The sequence below is a fragment of the Perca fluviatilis genome, chromosome 1, assembly GCF_010015445.1.
Source record: "Perca fluviatilis chromosome 1, GENO_Pfluv_1.0, whole genome shotgun sequence".
NCBI classification, from domain to species: Eukaryota; Metazoa; Chordata; class Actinopteri; order Perciformes; family Percidae; genus Perca; species Perca fluviatilis.
In genome coordinates, this window is record NC_053112.1 from 41871269 (window position 1) to 41894231 (window position 22963).

The 22963-nt window shown below is 41.0% G+C and overlaps 1 protein-coding gene across 5 annotated transcripts in view; it reads right to left on the bottom strand.

Moving 5' to 3' along the window:
• LOC120565568 (glutamate receptor 2-like) overlaps positions 1–22963 on the bottom strand; it is a 124093-nt gene that overhangs the window by 17580 nt on the left and 83550 nt on the right. For 2 of the 5 annotated variants that reach the window (XM_039811482.1, XM_039811464.1), the window contains exons 13-17: positions 17189–17404; positions 16004–16158; positions 14961–15159; positions 14373–14620; positions 1320–1434 (exon numbers count right to left, since the gene is read on the bottom strand). In XM_039811482.1, the coding sequence (XP_039667416.1) occupies positions 1320–1434; positions 14373–14620; positions 14961–15159; positions 16004–16158; positions 17189–17404 (933 nt within the window). Of the gene's footprint in view, positions 1–1319; positions 1435–2262; positions 2378–14372; positions 14621–14960; positions 15160–16003; positions 16159–17188; positions 17405–22963 lie in introns of all 5 variants that reach the window. The other 3 variants (XM_039811474.1, XM_039811457.1, XR_005640270.1) reach the window with 2 other exon arrangements.

The window sequence follows — 22963 nt, forward strand, 5'->3', positions numbered from 1 at the left end:
CTGAATGAGCCTCACTCGGCTGAACATTAAGGTTTAGCCGCCTGCTGAGTGCTTTAAGGTACCAAGGAGCACTTTGCTGCCAGAAGACCTGCCTGATGGACCCTTAAACCATGGGGGACCCTTAACCCATGGGGGACTGCATACAGACCACATAGCCGCCACCTTCCTCCCATCACCCTTTACCAAATGCCATCTATGCATGATATTATGCTAACACAGGGGGGAATCCATTAACTATAATAAATATCTATATAATAGGATTGTCAAACCACCTTAGTTTTCCAAGTTATCACTTAATTGGGTGTAACTTCGTCAATTAATCTATTCAAATTTTTCTTCTTGTACAGTTCATTCACTGCTCTTATTAGCGAGTGTTTCTGAAATAGGTAGTGCTGGAAGCTTAGTGTCATAATAAACTACTTGTGGGGATAGTTGGCTACTGTGGCTGGCAAGCTACTCAGCACTGTCAAACCATTTGCAATGGTAATCTGGCAAGGCAAAGTTCACCAAAGTTGAACTGCATGTGAAAGCTCCAAACTGATTTATATAAATATAACTGTTGCTCATGTCAATGGGCCCTTACTGTCTTAAGTTTGGGGTCCTAGGAGTCATGGGAAATGTAACAAGAATACATCAACAGATCTACACAACTCTAAACCTAATATGTACAATACAGATGCTTCATCCCGTAAACATAAACATGAACATGTCGCCTCCTGGAAGGTCTGCGGGCTGTTCCAAGGTTGTGAACCGTATAACACCTTAAAGAGGCCAGGCCCCTGAAGAGTCTGGGTGCAGCCTTTGGCAGAGCAGAGACCCCATGCCTAAACCCTTTTCTGTGTGCACAATGCGTGATTATTGTTAAATCTCCATTTCCATATCTTACTTTGCAGGCATTTCCTTGAAAACTTAATGTGTATAAGTTCAGACAGACAGAGAGACAGACAGACTTTAACGTAAGTGTTAAAACAGACAAAACAAACCCTACAGTGAGCTTAACTGCTAATGCACTGTGCATTTGTCTTAAAAAGGTCCACTCGGTCTTCAGGGCATCACTTGTTATTCTTCTTATCAGCATTATACTTACAGTTTGACAGTTGAACATGCTTTAACATGGGGGTGCCCTGGACATTACATTGAGCGGGAACTAACCTGTACTTAACCTTTTTTTCAGGCTTACACATATAGACAAATGGAACTACTGTAATCTTTAAGTGGAGCTATGCTTTCCTTTGCTGATACATATAGAACTAAGTTTACTGTGCATGTTGAATGTGTGAACATACAGTGTGTTTGATCCACAGACATATACAACTGACCTTATTGGTGGAGTCCTTGAAGCCACACTCTCCTTTATCGTACCACCACTTGTTTTTCATCTTGTCTAGGGTCCCTTGCTCATTCAGTTTCAATACGGCAAGGTTTACTGGCACTCTTTAATGGGAATAACATAAATAACATCATTATCAATGTTATCTTATGTTATTAGTGGGGCAGCTATTCTCACTCTCTGGTCTAACAACCAATACAGGGCCCACTAATGTTCGTTATTTGCAGCAATGTCATCTGTTGTGAATGATGATGAACCCTAAAGCTTGGCTTTACAATATTTTGCCACATTATTTAACATTTAAAGACCATGCTGAAATGTGTGATTAACCGTAGTTCAGTTTTAGACCAAATATTTAAGTTCTTTGACCTTTTAGTATCACTGTGATCAATTAGACAACGTGTGTATGGGCAGGGCCCATCTGTTTGGCCCCAGAGACAGAGAATGAGAGACGCTGCAGTGAAAAGCCTTTCTGCTTTTTTCAGCAGTAGTATTGCTCCAGGCCAGAGCCATAGATAAACAGAGTTTGTCCAGGTTGCACAAACTTTTTATCAACAGCCCTTCTCCTGCACTGTTGCTGCCATCTGGTTTGAGGTCACCTGACCCTGACCTTGCCCCTGAAGCCTGCCCTAACCCTGACCTCAACCAAACAGGGTGCAACACATCGATGGAAGAAGCAGCACAGACTACAACGCTACCTGTTGGGGCTGTCTGTCAGTAACTGCCAAATCTAGCATCTTAATTATATGTAACATTTATGAGTATTTCGTTGTTCGTATATTTGTGTGAAAGGCTACAGCTACAGAACATTGCTACCTTAACATGTGGCGTTATAACTGTGCTGCTTCTTTTACACCTGATAACCCAGTGTTACCTTCATGTTAGTGTGTGTGTGTGTGTGTGTGTGTGTGTGTGTGTGTGTGTGTATTAACCTTGCTCTCCCCTCCTCCGCTGCCGCATTCTCCCTTGTCATACCACCACTTGTTTTTCAGTTTGTCCAGCAGCCCCTGCTCGTTCAACTTTAACACCGCCAGGTTCACAGCATTTCTACATGAACACAGTGGCTGTTAGCAGTTCAGTTGTTGTCATTGTCAGTCCTCCTGCTGGTATGCACATTAGCAGCATTAACAGTATATCCTTAGCATTAACAGAATATACACAGATGGAATGCTTCTCTTTTCTAAGCAGCAAACTCATCAGTATTAGATAGGATTAGCATGTCTTAGCCTCTAAGCTCAACCTGTGGAATAACCATGGAAATAGAATGAATGTTGAGTAATATGTCTAAGTCAGAATCACTTGATAATGTCTTTACAGAACCATAAAGATATGGTTGGTTTCTGATGGGTTGTTGATTGATTACAAATCTCTTGTCAAATAATTTCTCTCTCCTTGCCCTTTGCTATTAGCAAAGAATACTATACAAAACAGCCATGAATCAGCTTCACATTGTTAGCTTGCATTGGCCATTGTTTTTGCTGGTTGAAATGTCAGAAGTTGCCAACTGCAGATTATATCTTACAATGTAAATGTTGTAAGTTACCTGCCAAAGGACAAAACAAAACGTGGCTGTTGTCTGGTTAACATGCTCTCTGCAAGTAATTTTTGTATGAGACTCTTAGGCTACGTTCTTAATGCAAGTCTTAATGCTTAATTTGGATTTTTTGGTCAGATCCGGGTTTTTTTTGGCTGTTCACATCACCTTTTAAAATGTGGCCTATATCAGATTCCAGTGTGAACTGTTTGAGGTTTCGAACTGACCCTAATTGCTTCAGACAAAGGACCTTAGTTCTTAGTGCTGCATTCAACACTATTGATCATAACATCATATTACAGAGACTAGAACATTGTAATTGGCATTAAAGGAACCACACTAAGCTGGTTTAGGTCCTATTTATCAGATCAATCTCAGTTTGTTCATTTTGCGATTTAACAATGAATACTCCATGCACACTAAAGTTAGCAACGGTGTTCCACAAGGCTCTGTGCTTTGATCAATTCTATTCACCTTATATATGCTTCCTCTAGGCAATATTCCTTTCCTCTAGGAAACACTATTAACTTTCACTGTTATGCAGATGATACGCAATTATACCTGTCAATCAAGCCATAAAGGACATAAAATCCTGGGTGACCTACAATTTCCTGCTGTTAAACTCAGAAAAACTGAAGTCATTGCACTTGGCCACAAACACCTCCGCAGCTCACTAAAGATACACTTTAGATTTCTAAAGATATAGCTACTCTGGATGGCCTTGCCCTGGCCTCCAGAACCACCATAAGGAATCTTGAAGTTATCTTTGATCATGATATATCCTTATTATAAAATATTATAACATAATTTGCCACTGTTCACCATCTCATTTCATTATAACCACTGCTAAAATTATTGAGTCATATTTCTCTCTCTCTCTCTCTCAACCAGAAGCGTCAGATGGCAGCCCACCAAGAGCCAGGTTCTGTTCTAGGTTTCTGCCTGTTAAAAGTAATTTTTCTCTCGCTCCACTGACTGCAGTTGCAGTTGGGGGGGGGGGGGATTGTTGGGTCTTTGTATATTATAGAGTGTGGTCTAGGCCTACTCTATCTGTAAAGTGTCCTGAGATAATTTCTGTTATGCAACTCACCCATCCCATTGAAATATATGCCTGCATCGCTGACACCAGTAATCATCCTCCTCTAAGCCAGCTTCAGTGCTGTTAATTGGGGACCACATCTACATGAACACCCTTACTTTGAGCCTGATAACGTTCACTGACTAAATCCCCTGTGGGGTAATTCGGGCTATTGGCGAGCATTAGGGCATTTAGTTTTAATGGGTGCTTTTAAATTTGTGTAAAAGTTACTTAAAATTATGGTAGATGATTGCATGATTAGACCAGAAGTAACTGGACCGGTCATTTCAGCAGAGCAAAGGGACAGATTCATGTATAGTTTGGTGAGGCAGATGGATTATGGGCAAATAAATTGTTTAGCATAAGAGCAAAGTCAAGCTAAGGAATGGTTCTTCTTGGTTACTCTGACGAGGATTCATTTACATGCTCATATAAGAAATAACAGTCACCAATATGGTGACATTTTTACGGTTCACTTAATAATTTTTTTTAATTACATGCATAATTAATTAATTATGCATGTAATGCATACATTTTATGGTCACCTTAGACTTCACACTATCAAATGTATTTAGAATGGTTGGCAAAACTGCTAACATTACAACCAGCTATTCAACAGTATGAAATCTGTTTTGAAGAAAGTCTGTTAATTTTAGTAGTTGGTGTTTGGGCATCCTACTGCCAGTCAACTGTATATAAATAAACTAGTGATGATTGATCATTGGTTGTGTGGTTGAGCATCCAGGCTTTTGTAACTTTTGTAAGCCAGTCTCACTCCAGGTTCAATACCTGGGAAAAAGTAAGAATGCCACAATCTCGTAGACTAAAGTGTTCTTTTTCTAACTTCATTTAGTGCTTTTACTATGGAAATTGCCTGGGAAACTCCTTTGACACTATATCTGCCTGTGACAGACCAGTGAAACCCCGTGCCCCCAAAGTAGTTCTTGCACTCTTCCCATGAGAAACTATACTTAGCTCCCCACACCTCATCAAGGCTGTCTTGGATATCTGCCTAAAGCGCCGTTACGATCAAAGATTTGCGACAAGACAAAACTGTTTTAGAATGTTGCAGGGAAAGGTTGCAGTGGTCTGAACCAGCCTGTCTCAGCTCAACTCAAGCTGGCTGATGGCATCGCCTGCTACTCAGCTGGTCAAGTCACCAGAGGCTGGTTTTGGAACATAAGGGACCTCACCTGTTTCAACACTGAAGTCAATTTGTAAAGTCAGTTACAAACTATAGAAATAAAATGACCCATAATATTACCTATAATGAATACATTCACATTCATATTTAGCAACAAATTATACAGTACAGGCCAAAAGTTTGGACACACCTTCTCATTCAATGTGTTTTTCAATGAAAAACACAAAAAAAACTGAAAACATGTCTTATATTTTAGATTCCTCAAAGTAGCCACCCTTTGCTTTTTTTGATAGCGCTGCAAACCCTTGGTGTTCTCTCAATGAGCTTCATGAGGTAGTCACCTGAAATGGTTTTCACTTCACAGGTGTGCCTTGTCAGGGTTAATTAGTGGAATTTTGTCCCTTGTTAATAAAAAAAGCAAAGGGTGGCTACTTTGAAGAATCTAAAATATAAGACATGTTTTCAGTTTTTTCACACTTTTTTGTTAAGTACATAATTCCATATGTGTTCATTCATAGTTTTGATGCTTTCAGTGAGAATCTACAATGTAAATAGTCATAAAAAAAATAAAAGGAAACATTGAATGAGAAAGTGTGTCCAAACTTTTGGCCTGTACTGTATATTTAGCTACAAAAAAGCCTTAAAAGTTGGAAGTTAGAAAGGAAGTACAAAGAGTCGTTGCTATGGAGATGATACACCGTCTCGTCTTGTTGCATTGGTGTGAAGTGGTTTTAGAACGTTGCAGACTGGCACGATGCAAGAAGTTGCAACTTTCAACTCGTCTTGTTGCGAATCTTTAGTCGGAACTGGGCTTGGTCTCTGAATGCAGTTCCCTGATTGTGCTGAATAAGTGTAAAAGAAATTCTGAAGTTCCTTCAGGAGTAAGCTTTCCATCAAGGGCTACTCAAAGCTGGAAATCCACAGGATGGGTGAGCTGAGGCTGGCCAAACTCCAGCAGTTAAGCCTTCACCCTGGCCGCTGTTCCATCTCAGTTTCCTCCTCAGAGGATGTACAGATGTGAAGCACAGTAAGTGTGCTCTCTGAATGCTGTAACACTGCTATCTGGGTACCAGCATAAATCCTAGAGGAGATGGGCCAACAGTCAGACTCAGGGTCACCTCACCATGTGCTTTGGGATGAAATCTGTGTGGTTAAGACCTCATCTTGCACTCCTCCTGAGGTGTATTGCAGGACTGCGGCCATGTGATTGGCCTAGTGGTCTTATGGCGCTTTTCCATTACATGGTACCTGCTTGACTCGCCTCGACTCTACTCGCCTTTTTTGGTTTTCCATTATGAAAAAAAGTACCTGGTACCTGCTAACAGATACTTTTTTTAGTACCACCTCAGTCGAGGTTCCAAGCGAGCTGAGGCGAGCCGAAAAGGTGACGTGAAAACCTGCAGGCTGCTGACTGGTCGGAAAGAATCGTCACTGATCACTGCATTGCTAGCGAGAGACTGCATTTTTAAATAGTTTAGCCAGCGGTGTTTTTGCTGCCGGAGGCTACACCGAGTTTTTCTCCGTAGCATACAAGTGGCCTGATGTTTATACTTGTGCGCTGGTGTGTGCATGTGTGATGTGTGTGTGTGGGGAGCTGGTGAGCGAGGGAGAAGTGAGAGAGTGACGGCGATTATCTCCGCAGCGAGTAGCGATTCTAGAGTCATATATATGTGAGAGAAACAAAGTGTCTCCCCTGTTCTTTCTGACCACGGTGGGAAATCTGTAGCAGTAAACATTAACTATCTCTTTGATATCATGTTGTTTACGGAGACGGAGAACCAGGAAATGAGTCGGGGAAAAGCCATTAAAGCAACACTACTAAGCCACGCCCACGGCAGTCGCTATGACGACCAGCCACGCTGAGGCGGTACTAAAATCTGCAATGGAAAACGGACGCACAGCGCCTCGAGGCGAGTAGAGTCGAGTAGAGTCGAGCAGGTACCATGTAATGGAAAAGCGCCATTAGTTGAGAGGGCTGAACCTATAAAATACAGAACAGCAGCACCCTCAGAAAGCAGGAGCAAGTAGCTGTCTGCTTACCCTGAAAACATCCCTTGAGCCCCTCAGATACCCAAGACTTGCTTAAACCTTTTGTGGGAGAGGTGAAGGGTGCCAGAACACAGCAGCTCAACAACAGACTGACCAGCAGCTCAAAACTGAGACTCCATGTCCTTGGGTAAACATGCCTGTGCTGCTGTGGCAGCTGGAAACTGTTCCTCTAGAATGTTGACACACAGTTCTCTGTTGTTGCAATTGATTTGACCCTTTGGACACGTTTTCACATTTCGTTCACACAGGAATTTCTGAATATTTTTGTTTCACTCTCCATTTGTCAGCTGGGGAAAGTTGTATCATTCAGACTCTGCCTGCAACTTCTCCACCTCATGGCTTCAGTGATATCTGTAGTATCTTTGGGGCTTCTCAAAATGAGGGATTTTCAATGTTGGGTAGCAGTATTATGACTGTGCCCTTGTGATCACCTTGGGTGCAGGGTAAAAATAATATTGTCTTGCATCATGTCTCCATCAATGGAGGGACCCACCATCTCTTGGGCAGTGCAGTGAATGGCATTTGGTCTCTGAAGCAGTGTTTTTAGCACTGAAACATTTTCTGCACAACAGACAACTCCACTGTAGTAGATTGCATCAACTACCAGGGTGGCACTCACTCCTACACAAGAAGCCTCCCTGTATGGGAAGTAGACCTTCAACCCTCACGCTGTGGAGATACGTCATTGCCTTATAGGAAAACACTCAGTATGCACTGTTTCCCTGTCAGGGTAAAATGCAGCTATGAATGTAAATGCTTTAGCTCACCTCATGGCCAAACGTGCTACTCTATGGCTTCCCTCCCCAGGGTTTGTCACTAATCCTGACAGTCCCTTGGTGGCCAAGCATTGGGAGCAGAAATAATATATCTTCTGGCTGGTGAACCATGGCCTCTACCCACTCACTATAATCTTCTGTCCCAGGCACAGGGGAAAGTATGTCTTCACCCAGACTGCATAGTGGTGGTACAGTGGTAGGTGGCAAATATTGAGGAGTGCTGAGTGAGTCTAAGCAATCCATTCTGTTTCAGTGCTTGTTGGTTAACTTGGCTGGGTTTCCTGCAAGACTTGTGGAGAGAGGAAAGGCATTTTACACAATTACAGTATGTCAGATTGTCATGTGGGCAGAACACTCCCTTCTTTCAGCACCCATTTAAGCCCATAGAAGATGTAGGGATGAAGTTTCTCTCCATTAAGATTGCATGGTTCTTAGCTTGTACCACAGCTAAGCGTGTGAGTGACATGCATGCTTTGTCCATAAGCCCATCTTTCTTATAGTTTGCACTGAGGCTCTCTAAGGTGTGCCTGTAGCCCAAGACAGAGTTTTTCCCCTTTATGACAAATGCACATTTTACAACAACAGACCTTGAGGCTTCGAGAGAGCAGTCCAGGAGTGGTCTATATATCCCATAGTAAAACACCCAACTAAGTTAGAAAAAGAACTTTGGGTTATCTTTGTACTTAATGTAATCATTCCACATAGCATGAACACAGCATAATTTCTAAAAATGCTTGAATTATTTTAGGATTCAAATTCAAATTCATTCAGGCTTCATTTTGGGTAAACTGTCTCATTACCCTACAACCGAGCAAATCTAAGACTGGTCATAATATGTAGACAAGTCTAATATATATTTTTGTGCAACCAGTCCAGTGTTTTTTTGTATCGTTTAAAGAGCCTACATTTACTGATTAACTCTTGAAAAGGAGAAGAGACAACCCAGCAGGAAGAGCTTTTTACACAATAGTAAAAATGTAATGGCAAGATGAAAAGGCGGTGAAATTGGTGCTAATGGGGGTGTGGTATTTTGTACTTGTTGAATCAAGCTTGTCAATAGCAAACCTCAAGTATTAAGTAGTGATTAATGCAGGCTAATATTTGAAAGGCATCTAAAACATTCTCTATATCATGTAGTGTACCGATGTGACAAATAACTTGGTATGGGCTCAGTTCACTCAGATTTGATTAGTCGCAAATACTCTATAATATCACTAACTCATTTGTTATTACTATATCTTTCTATTTTGAAAATTTTAATATGTTTTTCACATGCCAAAGGGTTGTGAGTGTATTTTTTTTTCTGAACTGAACCCAACATTGACATTATACCATTAAACATCTACTTTGACTGCAATAGTGGGAACAAGGGAAAAAAAAGATCATGCTAGGAGCAGAGACACGGAAAAAGTGAAGGTAATGTTTGCAGGAATTCAATGCATAAGTATTAAGTTCTGAATCAAAAGATTTCCTGATTAAAGGTTGTAGAAATAAAAAAAGAAATGTCTCTGGTTCTACCATGCATTACAACAACAGCAGTCCCACAGTAAATCCATTAGGGTTAGACTTAAAGCTCCATTAAGCAATTTGATTAAAGATGAGTCAAGTAATATAGAAGGGTAGCTTGGGCTGCTGACCTCAGAGTCAGCACCTGACTCTCTAGCTCTTTCAACTTTTCTTAACTCAGAACTTTGGTTCACAAGTCCATCTGGTTGAAGCCCAGTGGTTCTCACTGAGCCCCCATCCCCCACAATGACCGCACCCAACTGAACTCTCTTCACTGACAAGCGATATTCAGCGAAAATCTTAACTACTAGGGTTATTAGATAGATGTTACCCTTCCCCCGGAGTTGTTTTCATGCTTATCGAACGTGTTTGTAGCTTGAAAGAAGCTAACACGGACCACTGATTAGCGCATACGCTTAGTCATATCGGCAATTTATAAACCTAAGTTAAGCTCAAAATATCACCAAACTTCAATGGGAGCATAATGGGTCCCTAAATTGAGAACATTGTAAGTGTACAGACAGTTTATTGAACGAAGAGCTGCGGGAGCTGCGTGAAAGGGCTACGAGAGCAACACAGCCTCGTACTTCGGGGAACTGGTGGTGTACCTGCGGACATTGTGAAGCTATGGCCACCGAACAGGAGTGTCTGTGCTGCACGGAGTGGGACCTGTTGCGTTGCGACACCCAAGAGATGCTGTGTTTTGTACAGTCTGAAGATTTCCCCTCTCTGATAAACAGGGCTGTACTTGAAACTTTTTTCCATGTCCTGAAAATAAATTGGAGACAGCGACCCAGACTGGAGGGACCAGATGGACAGTTATCCACTGAGTAAGTAGCTACACTAGACAAGTTATGTTTTACATCAGTGCAATTATTTCAGATATATTGAGCAAATTGCTTTTGATTTTAGTTTGCATCGCCAGCTGTAAGTCATGACTGGTTTTCAAGACGGCGGCCGCATGTAAACGTGAACGTGAGTGTCTTTATAATCTTTTCAATAAACTGTCTGTACAGTTACAAAGTTCTCAATGCTTCAGTTAACATGTAGGTACCCTCATTATGCTACCGTTGAAGATTGGTGATATTTTGAGCCTTTTTAGTGGTACAAAATAGTGATCTGTTTTTACTTTCCCTGTGCCCCGAATACTAGCATTGTAAGCTAATCAGCAGTCCGCGCTAGCTTGTTTCAAGCTACAAACACATTCAATTAGCATGTAAACATGTCCCAGAGAACGATCGAGTGGGTACACATCTGTTATTAACCCCTAGGTTCATTTTGCGCCGGAATTGTCCTTTAAGTGATCTGATTGAATAAAAAAGTGCTGAAAAGCCAACTTCAACAAATAGCTGGTAAAGTGAGTGAACATTGGGAAAGCAGAAGAGATCCTAATATTTGTCTCTGGAGTTGATGGCTTAAAGCTGCCGGAGGCAGAATGCAAAAAAACGCCAGACTTTATAGTAGAGTGAAACCTCTTCCTCTCCCCTCTCCGTCAAGCTGCTGCCATCAGACGAGCACGGGCATGCACTGGCTCATCTGATGGGACAATACTAATCATTCATTTCATTCCAATGGCATGCCATTAGAATGAAATATATATATATATATATATATATATATATATATATATATATATATATATTTACAGTACAGGCCAAAAGTTTGGACACACCTTCTCATTCAATGTGTTTCTTTATTTTCATGACTATTTACACTGTAGATTCTCACTGAAGGCATCAAAACTATGAATGAACACATTTGCAATTATGTACTTAACAAAAAAGTGTGAAATAACTGAAAACATGTCTTATATTTTAGATTCCTCAAAGTAGCCACCCTTTGCTTTTTTTGATAGCGCTGCAAACCCTTGGTGTTCTCTCAATGAGCTTCATGAGGTAGTCACCTGAAATGGTTTTCACTTCACAGGTGTGCCTTGTCAGGGTTAATTAGTGGAATTTTGTCCCTTATTAATAAAAAAAGCAAAGGGTGTTTACTTTGAAGAATCTAAAATATAAGACATGTTTTCAGTTTTTTCACACTTTTTTGTTAAGTACATAATTCCATATGTGTTCATTCATAGTTTTGATGCTTTCAGTGAGAATCTACAATGTAAATAGTCATAAAAAAATAAAAGGAAACGCATTGAATGAGAAAGTGTGTCAAAACTTTTGGTCTGTACTGTATATATAGTTGCAATTCTATGAGAATGTCGTCCTGTTTTCTTTGTAAAGCCCTTTGAGATGACATACTGTGATTCGAGGCACTAGTTAGCTACATAAACATGAACTTCATGAACTACTGGCTGGTCTGCCACATTAACGTAGGAGCTGCTGAAAGGCTGTGTGAGAGAAAACATAAATAGGGCAAACAAGCCGGTATTCATGCTAGGTGGGTGCTGCTTTAATAACTTTGTTTGAAAATCTGTGTAGCATTTCAGCAGTGGAAAACAGTAGGCTACACATTGCACTGAGAAGGGGAGGAACACAGGCTCAATAGGGGCCCAGCAGCTAACTACTGTCTCAGCATATAAGAAAAGAGGACTCCTTTGGGATGTTCAGGTTTAAGATCAGCTATAAACCTATTATTATAGTCTTATTATATAAGACTAATTACTACGAGTTACTACTGCCCTGTGGTGCTCAGAAATCGCTTAATGAAGCTTTAACTGCAAATTCAACAAATACATGAAACTGCAATCGTCACTGAAAACATTCTGCAGAAGAAAGTTAACTTTCAGAGCCGACTGATAGAGACAGCAACACAAAGAGACAAAGGAGAGAGAAGGCAGGGCACACAGAACCATACAACCATCTGTAGTGGGCTGAAAAGACTAAAGATAGAAACAAACTCAGTGATTAGCATGCAGCGCCACACACACACACACACACACACACACACACACACACACACACACACACACACACACACACACACACACACACACACACACACACCTGTTTCTTCTTCATATGTAGCTCTTTTAATATACAGCAGACACATTTTGGGACTATGAAGGTGCAACCAAAACAAAGAGGGAATATTTTTTATTAGTTGAATATTTTTGCCTGCCTAAATCAGTCAGCTGGCCTCATAACAAGAAACAGCCAGCAGTACAGGCCTGGTAGAGCATCACCAGGGAAGATACCAAGCGTCTGCAGCTGTTTATGGGTCATAGGATTCAGGCTGCTATTGACTGCATACATTAAGCTAAATATATTAATTACGATGATTTTATTTTAATGTAGGCTATGTTAATTGTCCGATACATTTTAGCCCCTAAAATTAAGAGATTATGTATTAAGGGGGTAAATCCCTTTGCTGTTTATCTACAGCCACAGCTACAACCACGACTACAGCTACAGTCACGGCTATAGCCACAGCTACAACCACGACTACAGCTACAGTCATGGCTACAGCTACAGCCACAGCTACAGCCACGGCTACAGCTACAGTCACGGCTACAGCTAAAGCTACAACCACGACTACAGCCACAGCCACGGCTACAGCTACAGCTATGGCTACAGCTACAGCTACAGCTACAGCCACAGCCACGGCTACAGCCATAGCTACAGTCATGGCTACAGCTACAGCCACGACTACAGCCACAGCTACAGCCACGGCTACAGCCACAGCAAAGGGTGTGCTAACTGGGGCTGTGGTGTCAGGCAGTGGCTCTGGCTACAGTCACAGCTCCGCTGTCCTTCATCAGATGGACTTCAGCAAATGCAAGAGTCCTTAGCTACCGCCACCGGTGCTTTCCAGGGCTAGCCTAATCAAACACCTCTTCCTTTAAGCGCTGTGATGAAGATAAAGAATTACAGTTAAATGGAATTAATAGGAAATGTATCACTTATTAACACAATTAAACACTGTCTGAACCTTCCTAAGAAGCTACAGCTACAGTGTTGCCAAACAATAGCATTCCAAAGAACATAACTGCTATCAAACCACTTACAAACTTGCTACTTTGAATGCTGAGAGACAGGAGTAACCAAATCTCTGGGTGTCAAACTGGACTAAACCGGATATTCTCAGGGATTTGGATAAATGACTGAAATCTTTTCTACATAAATATATTACCTATAATATAGACAAATAACATGTCCAATAGTTCTTTTGGAAGGAGACAGCACATTTCTAATAATGTAGACACACACACACACACACACACACACACACAAACATGTTTAGGTCATAAACTTTTAGACAACGATCCCTTTATCCAGGTCTTAAAGAGCAAGCTCATCATAATTGTTAAATATTCTCACTAAAAAAGAATCAGTTTTAATGGAAATGGATACAGCAGCGGATAGCTGTGAATATTTCACATTAATAATATTAAGACACTACATAATGCTATCTTTATACTCCATACAACACATGTTTGGGATGAAGTATTTCTTTAAGACCTGAAATTTTTAAACTTAAACAGCCCTCCCCCAGTTGTCACGGCAACCACCACCAGCCGTTGGTCAGAGGTGGTAACCATGTTAAAAATACAAACCACTGAGATGATATCATCAGGGTAGGTGGATTATTATAACAACGAGTAAGCCGCCATGCCCCATTCATCACACTCGCATACTGCAACAGCTAGTTTGCACTGCTGCTTGGGACCAGGCTACACTGCTCCCCATGGTGCTTTGGTTTCCTGAGCAGGGCGGCATATGAACACAGCCACAGCTCACACACTGGCTGACACCACCTGACTGCTATAGCAGGTGGTCAGCAAGTGTATTCTGATCGTTATGTTAAGGCTTCAGAGCACTGAGTGAGGGAGATTCTGAATCCACTCTCAACTGTAAGTGGACTATTAAAAATGTCTCTTTCAAAGTTTTGAGTGTGGAGAAATAGGCTGTGAATGGGGAGAGGGACAATCACTAGGCAGCAGGTTAGTAGTGTGAATGGTACATGGCAGTGCAGGTTGGCTAGCATTGTTATACTGATCCACCCACCTTAATGGAGATCCTTTGGGTGTGGCGATGCCGTAGCCTTTGGAATCCAGGTTTCCTCCCACTTTCATTGTGTCGCAAGGTTTCCTCTGCTCGATGTACTCGTTCATCGTGGATTCCAGCAGGTAGGCGTACTTCCCTTTGGACTTCCTGACACGCAAGACGCCCTCTGACGTTTTCTTGACGAAGACGGAAGGCTCTGCTGATTTCATGTACTGCCACATCTTGTCAAACAAGGCGATTTTAGAGCGCTAAAAACAGAGACACAGACACAGATGACATACTACAACTTGGTTTGTACAACCTGGGTAATTAAGTACACTGTAATACTATTAAGCACAGGGTACTTCAGGGTATACTTTCCTTGAAAACAAATGTGTACCATTGTGACCTACACATCAAACATGGTAAATGTTTCTCCTTATAAAACATTTATAATGAAAACTTTTAGAATATTTCTAAACTTGCTTTATTATCAACGTTCCCGTCATTTTTTTTCCTGCCCAGGCCGCCGCCAACTGCTGATCAGTGGAGCAGGAATGCCCGTCACGCCCCTCAACACTTTTTGTCTTTCCCCTGGTAGGTCCTTACCCTGAAGAACTCCTTGGTGGATCCAGAGTCCAGGGTTCCATACGCTATCTCTGTCTGTTTGGCCAGATCTTCAGCGCTCTCGATGGGAGAAACCATCCTCTCCACCGTCAGGAAGGCAGCCAGGTTAGCAGTGTATGATGAGATGATGATCAAAGTGAAGAACCACCACACCCCCCCAACTATACGACCTGACAGAGACCTGCATGTGCGCGCGCGCGCGCGCGCGCGCACACACACACACACACACACACACACACACACACACACACACACACACACACACACACACACACACACACACACACACACACACACACACAAACAGACCAGGGTATGCTGTCATTACACTCTCATAACTTGAGCAATCAGAGATTCATGAGAGATCCTTTATACTAAAGATAGCTAATTTCAAGCAGCGCCAATGGTATGAAACGGTCCTCAGTTAGCTGACATTAGCTTCTTGGTGTTTGGTGTTTTAAGCCCCCAACGTCATCTTCCAGGCAGCGCTGCCTGGAAGGCACTAGAATTAGGCAATGGTTAGGGTTAATGTTAGGGTTAGGTGCCTTGAAGTCGACGGTCGCAGCGCTGCCTTGAAGTCGACTTTGTGGGCTTAAAATATCATCAAGCTAGCTTCTCTGTGTTGCCAGATCTGGTGAGAGTTTGTTACTGAGACAGAAACAGGTCTCAAACAAAGATAATTTTCTCCTGATGTGTCAGTCAGAAAAATGCCATTTTAGTGTCAGAATGTCCTGGAGATCTGTGGCTTGTAAAGAATGGGCCAATATTTGCTTTGTTGTTGTTATTACTTCCACCACTAGGCCACACAAGTACCCATCTCTCACACATATATGAATTAGAGTTGACAAATTATTAGAAAAGCCTTTCAGTATAGTGTAGTCCAATAAAACTCGATCCATAACTACAACCTCAGAAACTCAGTCAACAGCTACAGTGAAACAAAAGCATGTTTAACAGAATATATCAGAAATTAATTCATTGACACTAAAGGAACGTGAAAAGTCATGGTTTAACTGCATACCAACCTTGGTGAGATGTCACAACCCTGCCGCATGAAAGCCCCCAAAGAGAACCAAAGGGAGTTAAAGATCCCAAACTCATTGGTGGATTCGGTTGTCAGCGGCAACGCTCCGTCCTCTGGTTCCTCTAGAGTCCACTCATAGGGGCTGAATCTGGATACCTGCAAGATAATATCATGATTTATTTCTTTGATTTTCCCTGTTGCACTAATTTTACAAGTATTCAGTCATAAACCTAAATACAGGACACATTATAATGTTGACTGATGATGGTGCTAAAGGAAAGGTTAAGGGATCACCAAAGTGACAATTCATCCTGAGGGGGATGTCAACAAGAACAAAGCAGATGGTATAAGAGGAAATGAAGCCAGACGATTCATCACCAGTTTACTGGCAGACAACTGGGCTGGAACTGTTGTAATGGATACTGCAAAGTTTCAAACTAAAGCATGAATATTTTCTGCTGATATCACATTGTTACATTTCCATCTCCATTAGTGAATGTAAATTAATAAAAACACCTATTTAAACTCAAACCAGACCTACCTAACAACACAAGGCTGAGCTAGTAGCGACCTGAAGAGAGTGGAAGGAGAGAGGAATCATTTTCTATAACCTTTGGAAAAAGCTATGACCATCAGCCGAATACATGGCTGCCAAAGTTCTAAAAATCTTTAACACCCCTTTTAACCCCGTTAGCCCTAAGATTCTCCAGCATTGGTATCATCACTTATCAGCTACTTTCTCTATCAGGGACACTACTTCTACTGCCACTCCACTACAATTCTGAGTCAGTAAAGTAGGCCTATGTTGTACGTTTTACTGCACTATTTAGAGCTTAGCTTTAGTTACTTTGCAGATTGATGCAAACAGCAACAACAGCAACAGTTTCACAGGACTTGGTCAATTTCAGGTCCATGTGATGGAACAAATACACTTCAACTGTAAGCAATGCAGCTGTCTTCACACACTATGTGCATTACTAGGATCTGAATCTTATTATTAAAGCTATAGTGCGTTGTTTCTGTCGCCCCCATGAGGAATTCTAAGTAATAACAACAAACCTAACAAATACAAATACATAACAAAGCCACATTAGGAAACTGACAGCAATGGGGACAGTAGAGTACTTCTGATGGGAACTAAATCAGAATCTACATCAGTTGTGTACACATACACAGACTGACTTACCAAAAAGAGAACAACACTGACTCCTATATAGGCAAAGACAATGCACATCCAGATTTCGTAGGCCAGTGGGTCCAGAAAGGAGAAGACTCCTGGTTTGGATTTCTGCGGCTTCTTGATCATGATGGAAATTCCCAAAGACATGAAGGGTTTGGAGAAATCTATCACCTCTTCACGGACAAGAGTGATGGTCAGAGGGGCGACTGCTATATCTGCTTTCTGTTGGGGAGACAAAGACACAAAGAGAGTGTTTGACAGTGGGATCTGTGCAAGGACTGAGTTAGCTGTTGGAAAGAGGAAAAAGAAACATACAAGACAATCTTAGTATAAAACTTGTTTTTTATGGTGTGACACTTCTCCTCCTGTCTGGAACAACTGTCATCTGGCTCACCAGGGACTTTCCCAACTCCCAGTTTGTGCATGCTCGATTCCTCCCCTCGCCTCCCCTCCTCATGTCTTAGTCCCACCCACAGAAGGAGTTGAAGCAACAGGCATTTAACAAAGTCAGACATCTTTCCTTTGGATCTCTCATTTAATTCAATTCAATTAATTTTATTTATAGTATCAAATCATAACAAGAGTTATCTCAAGACACTTTACAGATAGAGTAGGTCTAGACCACACTCTATAATATACAAACAACAATATACATACATACATACATACATACATACAACAATTCCAGTAATTCCCCCAAGAGCAAGCATTTAGTGCGACAGTGGCGAGGAAAAACTCCCTTTTAGGAAGAAACCTCGGTGGTGAGAAAAACTTCCTTTAAGGGAGAAACCTCGGACAGACCCAGGCTCTTAGTAGGTGGTGTCTGACGGTGCCGGTTGGGGTTGTGATGAACAAAACCTAATCCAAGGAAACATGCTGGGCGAAAAAAAAAACATAAGTATTCCGGGGAATAAGCTCCCCAGAGCTAGGTTAGTAACAAGCATTTCTGGCACATGGATGCACACAGATGGAAAGAGAGAGGAAAGAGAAGCTAAGTGTGTCAAAGGAATTCCCCCGGCAGTCTAAAACTATAACAGCATAATTAAGAGAGACAGGTTAAGGAGAGGAGCCTGGTCGTGCTAGAACTCTCTCCTGCCGGATCGGGCTGTACTGGCCTGCCTCCCTCTACTTTGATTATATCATTGATTATATGGAAGATGAATCTGACGACTATGAAGAGAAGCAGAGAAGAGAAAGAGTGCCGCATCTGCAGACACACACCCTCCCCCGTCGGTCTGGCTGAACGCTGCAACTCCTCACTCCCTTACTATAAGCTTTATCGAAGAGGAGAGTTTTAAGTTTACTCTCAAATGTGGTGACAGTGTCTGCCCCCCGAACCCAGACTGGAAGCTGGTTGCACAGGAGAGTAGCCTGATAGCTGAAGGCTCTGGCTCCCATTCTACTTTTAGAGACTCTATGAACCACAAGTAACTCAGTTACTACAGGGCAGTGCTCTAGTGAGGCAATAAGGTACTATGATCTCTTCAACATATGATGGTGCTTGACCATTTAGAAGAAGGATTTTAAATTCAATCCTGGATTTTACAGGAAGCCAATGCAGAGAATCTAATACAGGACAAATATGATGTATTTTCTTAGTTCTTGTCAGAACATGCACTGCAGCATTCTGGATCAGCTAGAGAGTCTTAAGGGTTTTATTTGAGCATCCTGATAGTAAGGAATTACAATAGTCCAGCCTCCTAATTTTGGCAAAGGTACGAAGGTGAAAAAAGGCTGTTCCTGAGGTTTGTTTTAAGTGGGCGTTAAAGGATATATCCTGATCAAAAATAAATCCTAGATTTCTGACAGTAGTGCTGGAGGCCAAGGCAATACCATCCAGAGTAGCTATATCTTTAGATAATGAGGTTCGGAGGTGTTTAGGGTCCAGCACAATCACTTCAGTTTTGTCTGAGTTTAACGTCAGAAAATTGTAGGTCATCCATGATTTTATATCTTTGATGCATGCTTGGAGTTTAGTTAACTTACTGGTTTCATCTGGCTTAATTCATCGGTATAATTGTGTGTCATCCGTATAACAATGAAAGTTAATTGAGTGTTTCCTAATAATATTGCCTAGAGGAAGCATACTGTATTTAAGGTGAATACAATTGGTCCAAGCACTGAGCCTTGTGGAACGCCATGGCTAACTTTAGCAAGCCTGGAGAATTCTTCGTTAACATTAACAAATTGTGATCAATCAGATAAATAGGACTTAAGCCAGCTTAGTGTGTTTCCTTTAATGCCAACTAAGTGTTCCAGTCTCTGTAACAGCATGGTATGGTCAATAGTGTTGAATGCAGCACTAAGATCTAGTAAGACAAGTATGGAGACAAGTCCTTTGTCTGAAGCAGTTAGAAAGTCGTTAGTAATTTTCACCAGTGCCGTCTCTGTGCTATGATGCAGTCTAAATCCTGACTGAAAGTCCTCAAATAAACTATTGCTATGTAGAAAGTCACATAACTGATTAGCGACTACCTTCTCAAGGATCTTGGAGAGAATGGGAATATTTAGATATAGGTCTATAGTTGGCTAAGACCTCAGGATCAAGGGTGGTTTTTTTCAGAAGAGGTTTTATCACAGCTATTGTAAATAACTGTGGTAGATAACCTGTTAATAAAGACATATTCATCATATCTAGTAATGAAGTGTTAACCATGGGAAACGCTTCTTCCTGCGTTTAAAGGTGAACCGCTAGAAGTTGAGGGCAAGAGGTGATGAATTTTATCTCTAATTGTCATAATTTTATCATTAAAGAAGCTCATGAAGTTGTCACTACTCAGAGCTATAGGAAAAATAGCTCAATAGAGCTGTGACTCTCTGTCAGCCTGGCTACAGTGCTGAAAAGAAACCTTGGGTTGTTCTTATTTTCTTCTATTAGTGATGAGTAATAGTCTGATCTGGCATTTCTGAGGGTCTTCCTATATGTATTCAGACTGTCTTGCCAATCTAAATGAAATTCTTCCAGTTTGGTGGAACGCTATTTACTTTCAAGTTTTTGCAAGGTTTGTTTTAATTTGCGAGTTTGCAAGTTATGCCAAGGTGCTAGTTTCCTTTGCTTCATCATCTTCTTTTTGAGAGGAGCAACAGAGTCTAAAGTAGTCCGTAGCGAGGCTGTAGCACCGTCTACAAAATTATCAATTTGGGAGGGACTAAAGTTAACATAAGAGTCCTCTGTTATATTAAGGAACGGCATTGAATTAAATGCTGTTGGAATATCTTCCTTAAATTTAGCTATAGCACTGTCAGATAGGCATCTAGTGTAGAAGCTTTTATTTAAATTCGTATAGTTGGGTAGTAAGAACTTTGAGTCCATGAAAAGCGCTATATAAATTCAATTTATTATTATTATTATTAAGAATTCAAAAGTTATTATGAATAGTCTGATAATAAAGGATTCTGCGGAAATACTATTAAATCTTCAATTTCGATGCCATATGCCAGCACAAGGTTAAGGGTGTGGTTAAAACACTGAGTGGCCTTATGCACACTCTGACTGAAACAAATTGAATCTAGTAGTGAATTAAAAGCAATACTAAGGCTATAGTTGTCGTCCACATGGATATTAAAATCACCTACAATAAGTACTTTGTCTGATTTAAGTACTACGCATGATAAAAACTCAGAGAATTCAGATAAAAATTCTGAATATGGACCTGGAGCTCGGTAAACAACAACACGTATAACTAGAAAATGCATTTCCTGCAGAAAATGCGTGGGAATGCTGAATAGCTGAATTGCTAAAGCTAAACTGGATGAATAGCTTAAATCCATAAGAAGAAGTTGAAGTAGTGAGAGTAGTTGAAAAAGTGGAAATCGTTTTAATAAGTATGAATTTCATTAAAAAGTTAAAAGTTGAAGCTAAACTGAATTGTTGCTTTAAAAGTTGAAAAATGTCAAAATATGTAGAACATTGTGAGGTCTGAGTCTATTTTCTAGCTAATAATGACTCACATATGCAGAAATATGAAACAAATTGTGTATGTGTGTCTGTGTGTGTGTTTGTGTGTATGTGTGTCTGTGTGTGTGTGTCTGTGTGTGATGGGGGTGTGTGTGTGTCTGTGTGTATGTGTGTGTCTGTGTGTGTGTGTGTCTGTGTGTGTGTGTGTGTCTTTGTGTGTGTGTGTGTGCGTTTGTGTGTGTCTGTGTGAGGCTGCGGATGTGTGTGTGTCTGCATATATGTGTGTGTGTGTGTGTGTGTGTGTGTGCATGTGTGTTTGTGTGTGTGTGTGTGTGTGTATTTGTGTCTGTGTGTACGTGTGTCTGTGTGCCTGCGTAGGTGTGTGTGTGTGTGTGTGTGTGTCTGTGTATGTATGTGTGTGTGTGTATTGTGGTGGCAAATTTTATTTTAACCATTATTGATTAATGATTTTAACCATTTGCTTAAAGATTGTTTTAAACCTCCACAAAATACTGTTCCTTCCTCTTAGACTCTTAAAGACCAGAGAGGGACAGCTGCAGCCATGAACTCTTAGCCTAGTGGTTTCTTTTTAAGAAACTCTAGCTTCTCATTTTGTTTAACTTTTTAGCAGACAAAGTCGAGAAGGCCACAAGCCATGTCTCCTTCTGCCTCCTGAGATAAACTATTGTTTAGGCTAATGTTGGGAACAGAGAGCAGGGAGGAAGGTGAGGATTGTTTGACTTTTGGTGATGTCCTTTTTTTCAACTATGGCCAGGCTAAAAGATAAAGTTAGAGGGGTGGCTTGAGAGAGGTTTTGACTATATGATGATGTGATGTTTAGATTTTAGATTAGTAATGCTCATTCAGTTGTACTGCATGTACCTTTGAATCTGTATTCTCATATTTTGCAAAATATAATAAATGCTCAAAGACCAGACTTTGGTTTAATTCTCAAACAGTCTTTATGAGTTTTCATTTTTATCATTGATATTTACTAAACTCTGCTGCTGCAAGAAAAATTCCATCACAGATTGGCGTTGTCTGGCAGGACGGTTGTGAACAGCGGCACGGAGGACTCCGTGGGCCTGGAGTCTTGCAAACCAGGAGATCAACGATCAGCCTGCCTCTAAACCTCGAAATAAAAACATTTTTCAGAGAGAAGGAGGCCAGGACCGCGGAGGACTCCAAGCTGTTTTTCCACTCGGTTAAAATGAACAGGAAGAGATTTCTGGCAGCACGGGTAAGATCCAAATTAAACAATTCAATTGGATTGTAAAATCAATATCTGGTCAATTATATCAAAATGAATAATTGCAAAAATCATTAGTATTGTGTTAACAAACAAATGAAACTTATTCTGACTTTTGAGACTGAGTATTTTGATATGTGTTGTGGGTCATTTTGGTTAACAAAAACATAACTGAGGTTATGAATGACATCTTTTGGCAGACACGGACATATTTATGATTGAATTCTCATATAGTGATAAGACAATTGATTGACGGACAAGACCAGTAAGAGAACTGGCAGAACAGTAGGCAAGGCCTAAAGAATTAATCTACGAAACTGATAGCATGTTTCCTGATTAAAGAGGCGGACTGCAGAGTAAATAAAATAGTTAACTATTTAAGAGATTTTGACTGCAGGGTCGCACCGGGTTTTTCATACAAGTTTCCCGAGCAAAAACAAATAGTCTATACTCTAAATGAGTGCTGGACCCTTTAAGGACAACCTGCAGGACGGTCTGGGTTGTAACGAGACTCTAAACAAGTTCTGGACCCTTTAAGGACAACCTGCAGGACGGTCTGGGTTGTAACGTTACTCTAAAAAGAGCCTCTTGATTATTTAGAGACAGACTGCAACAAGGCAAAACATACTAAATA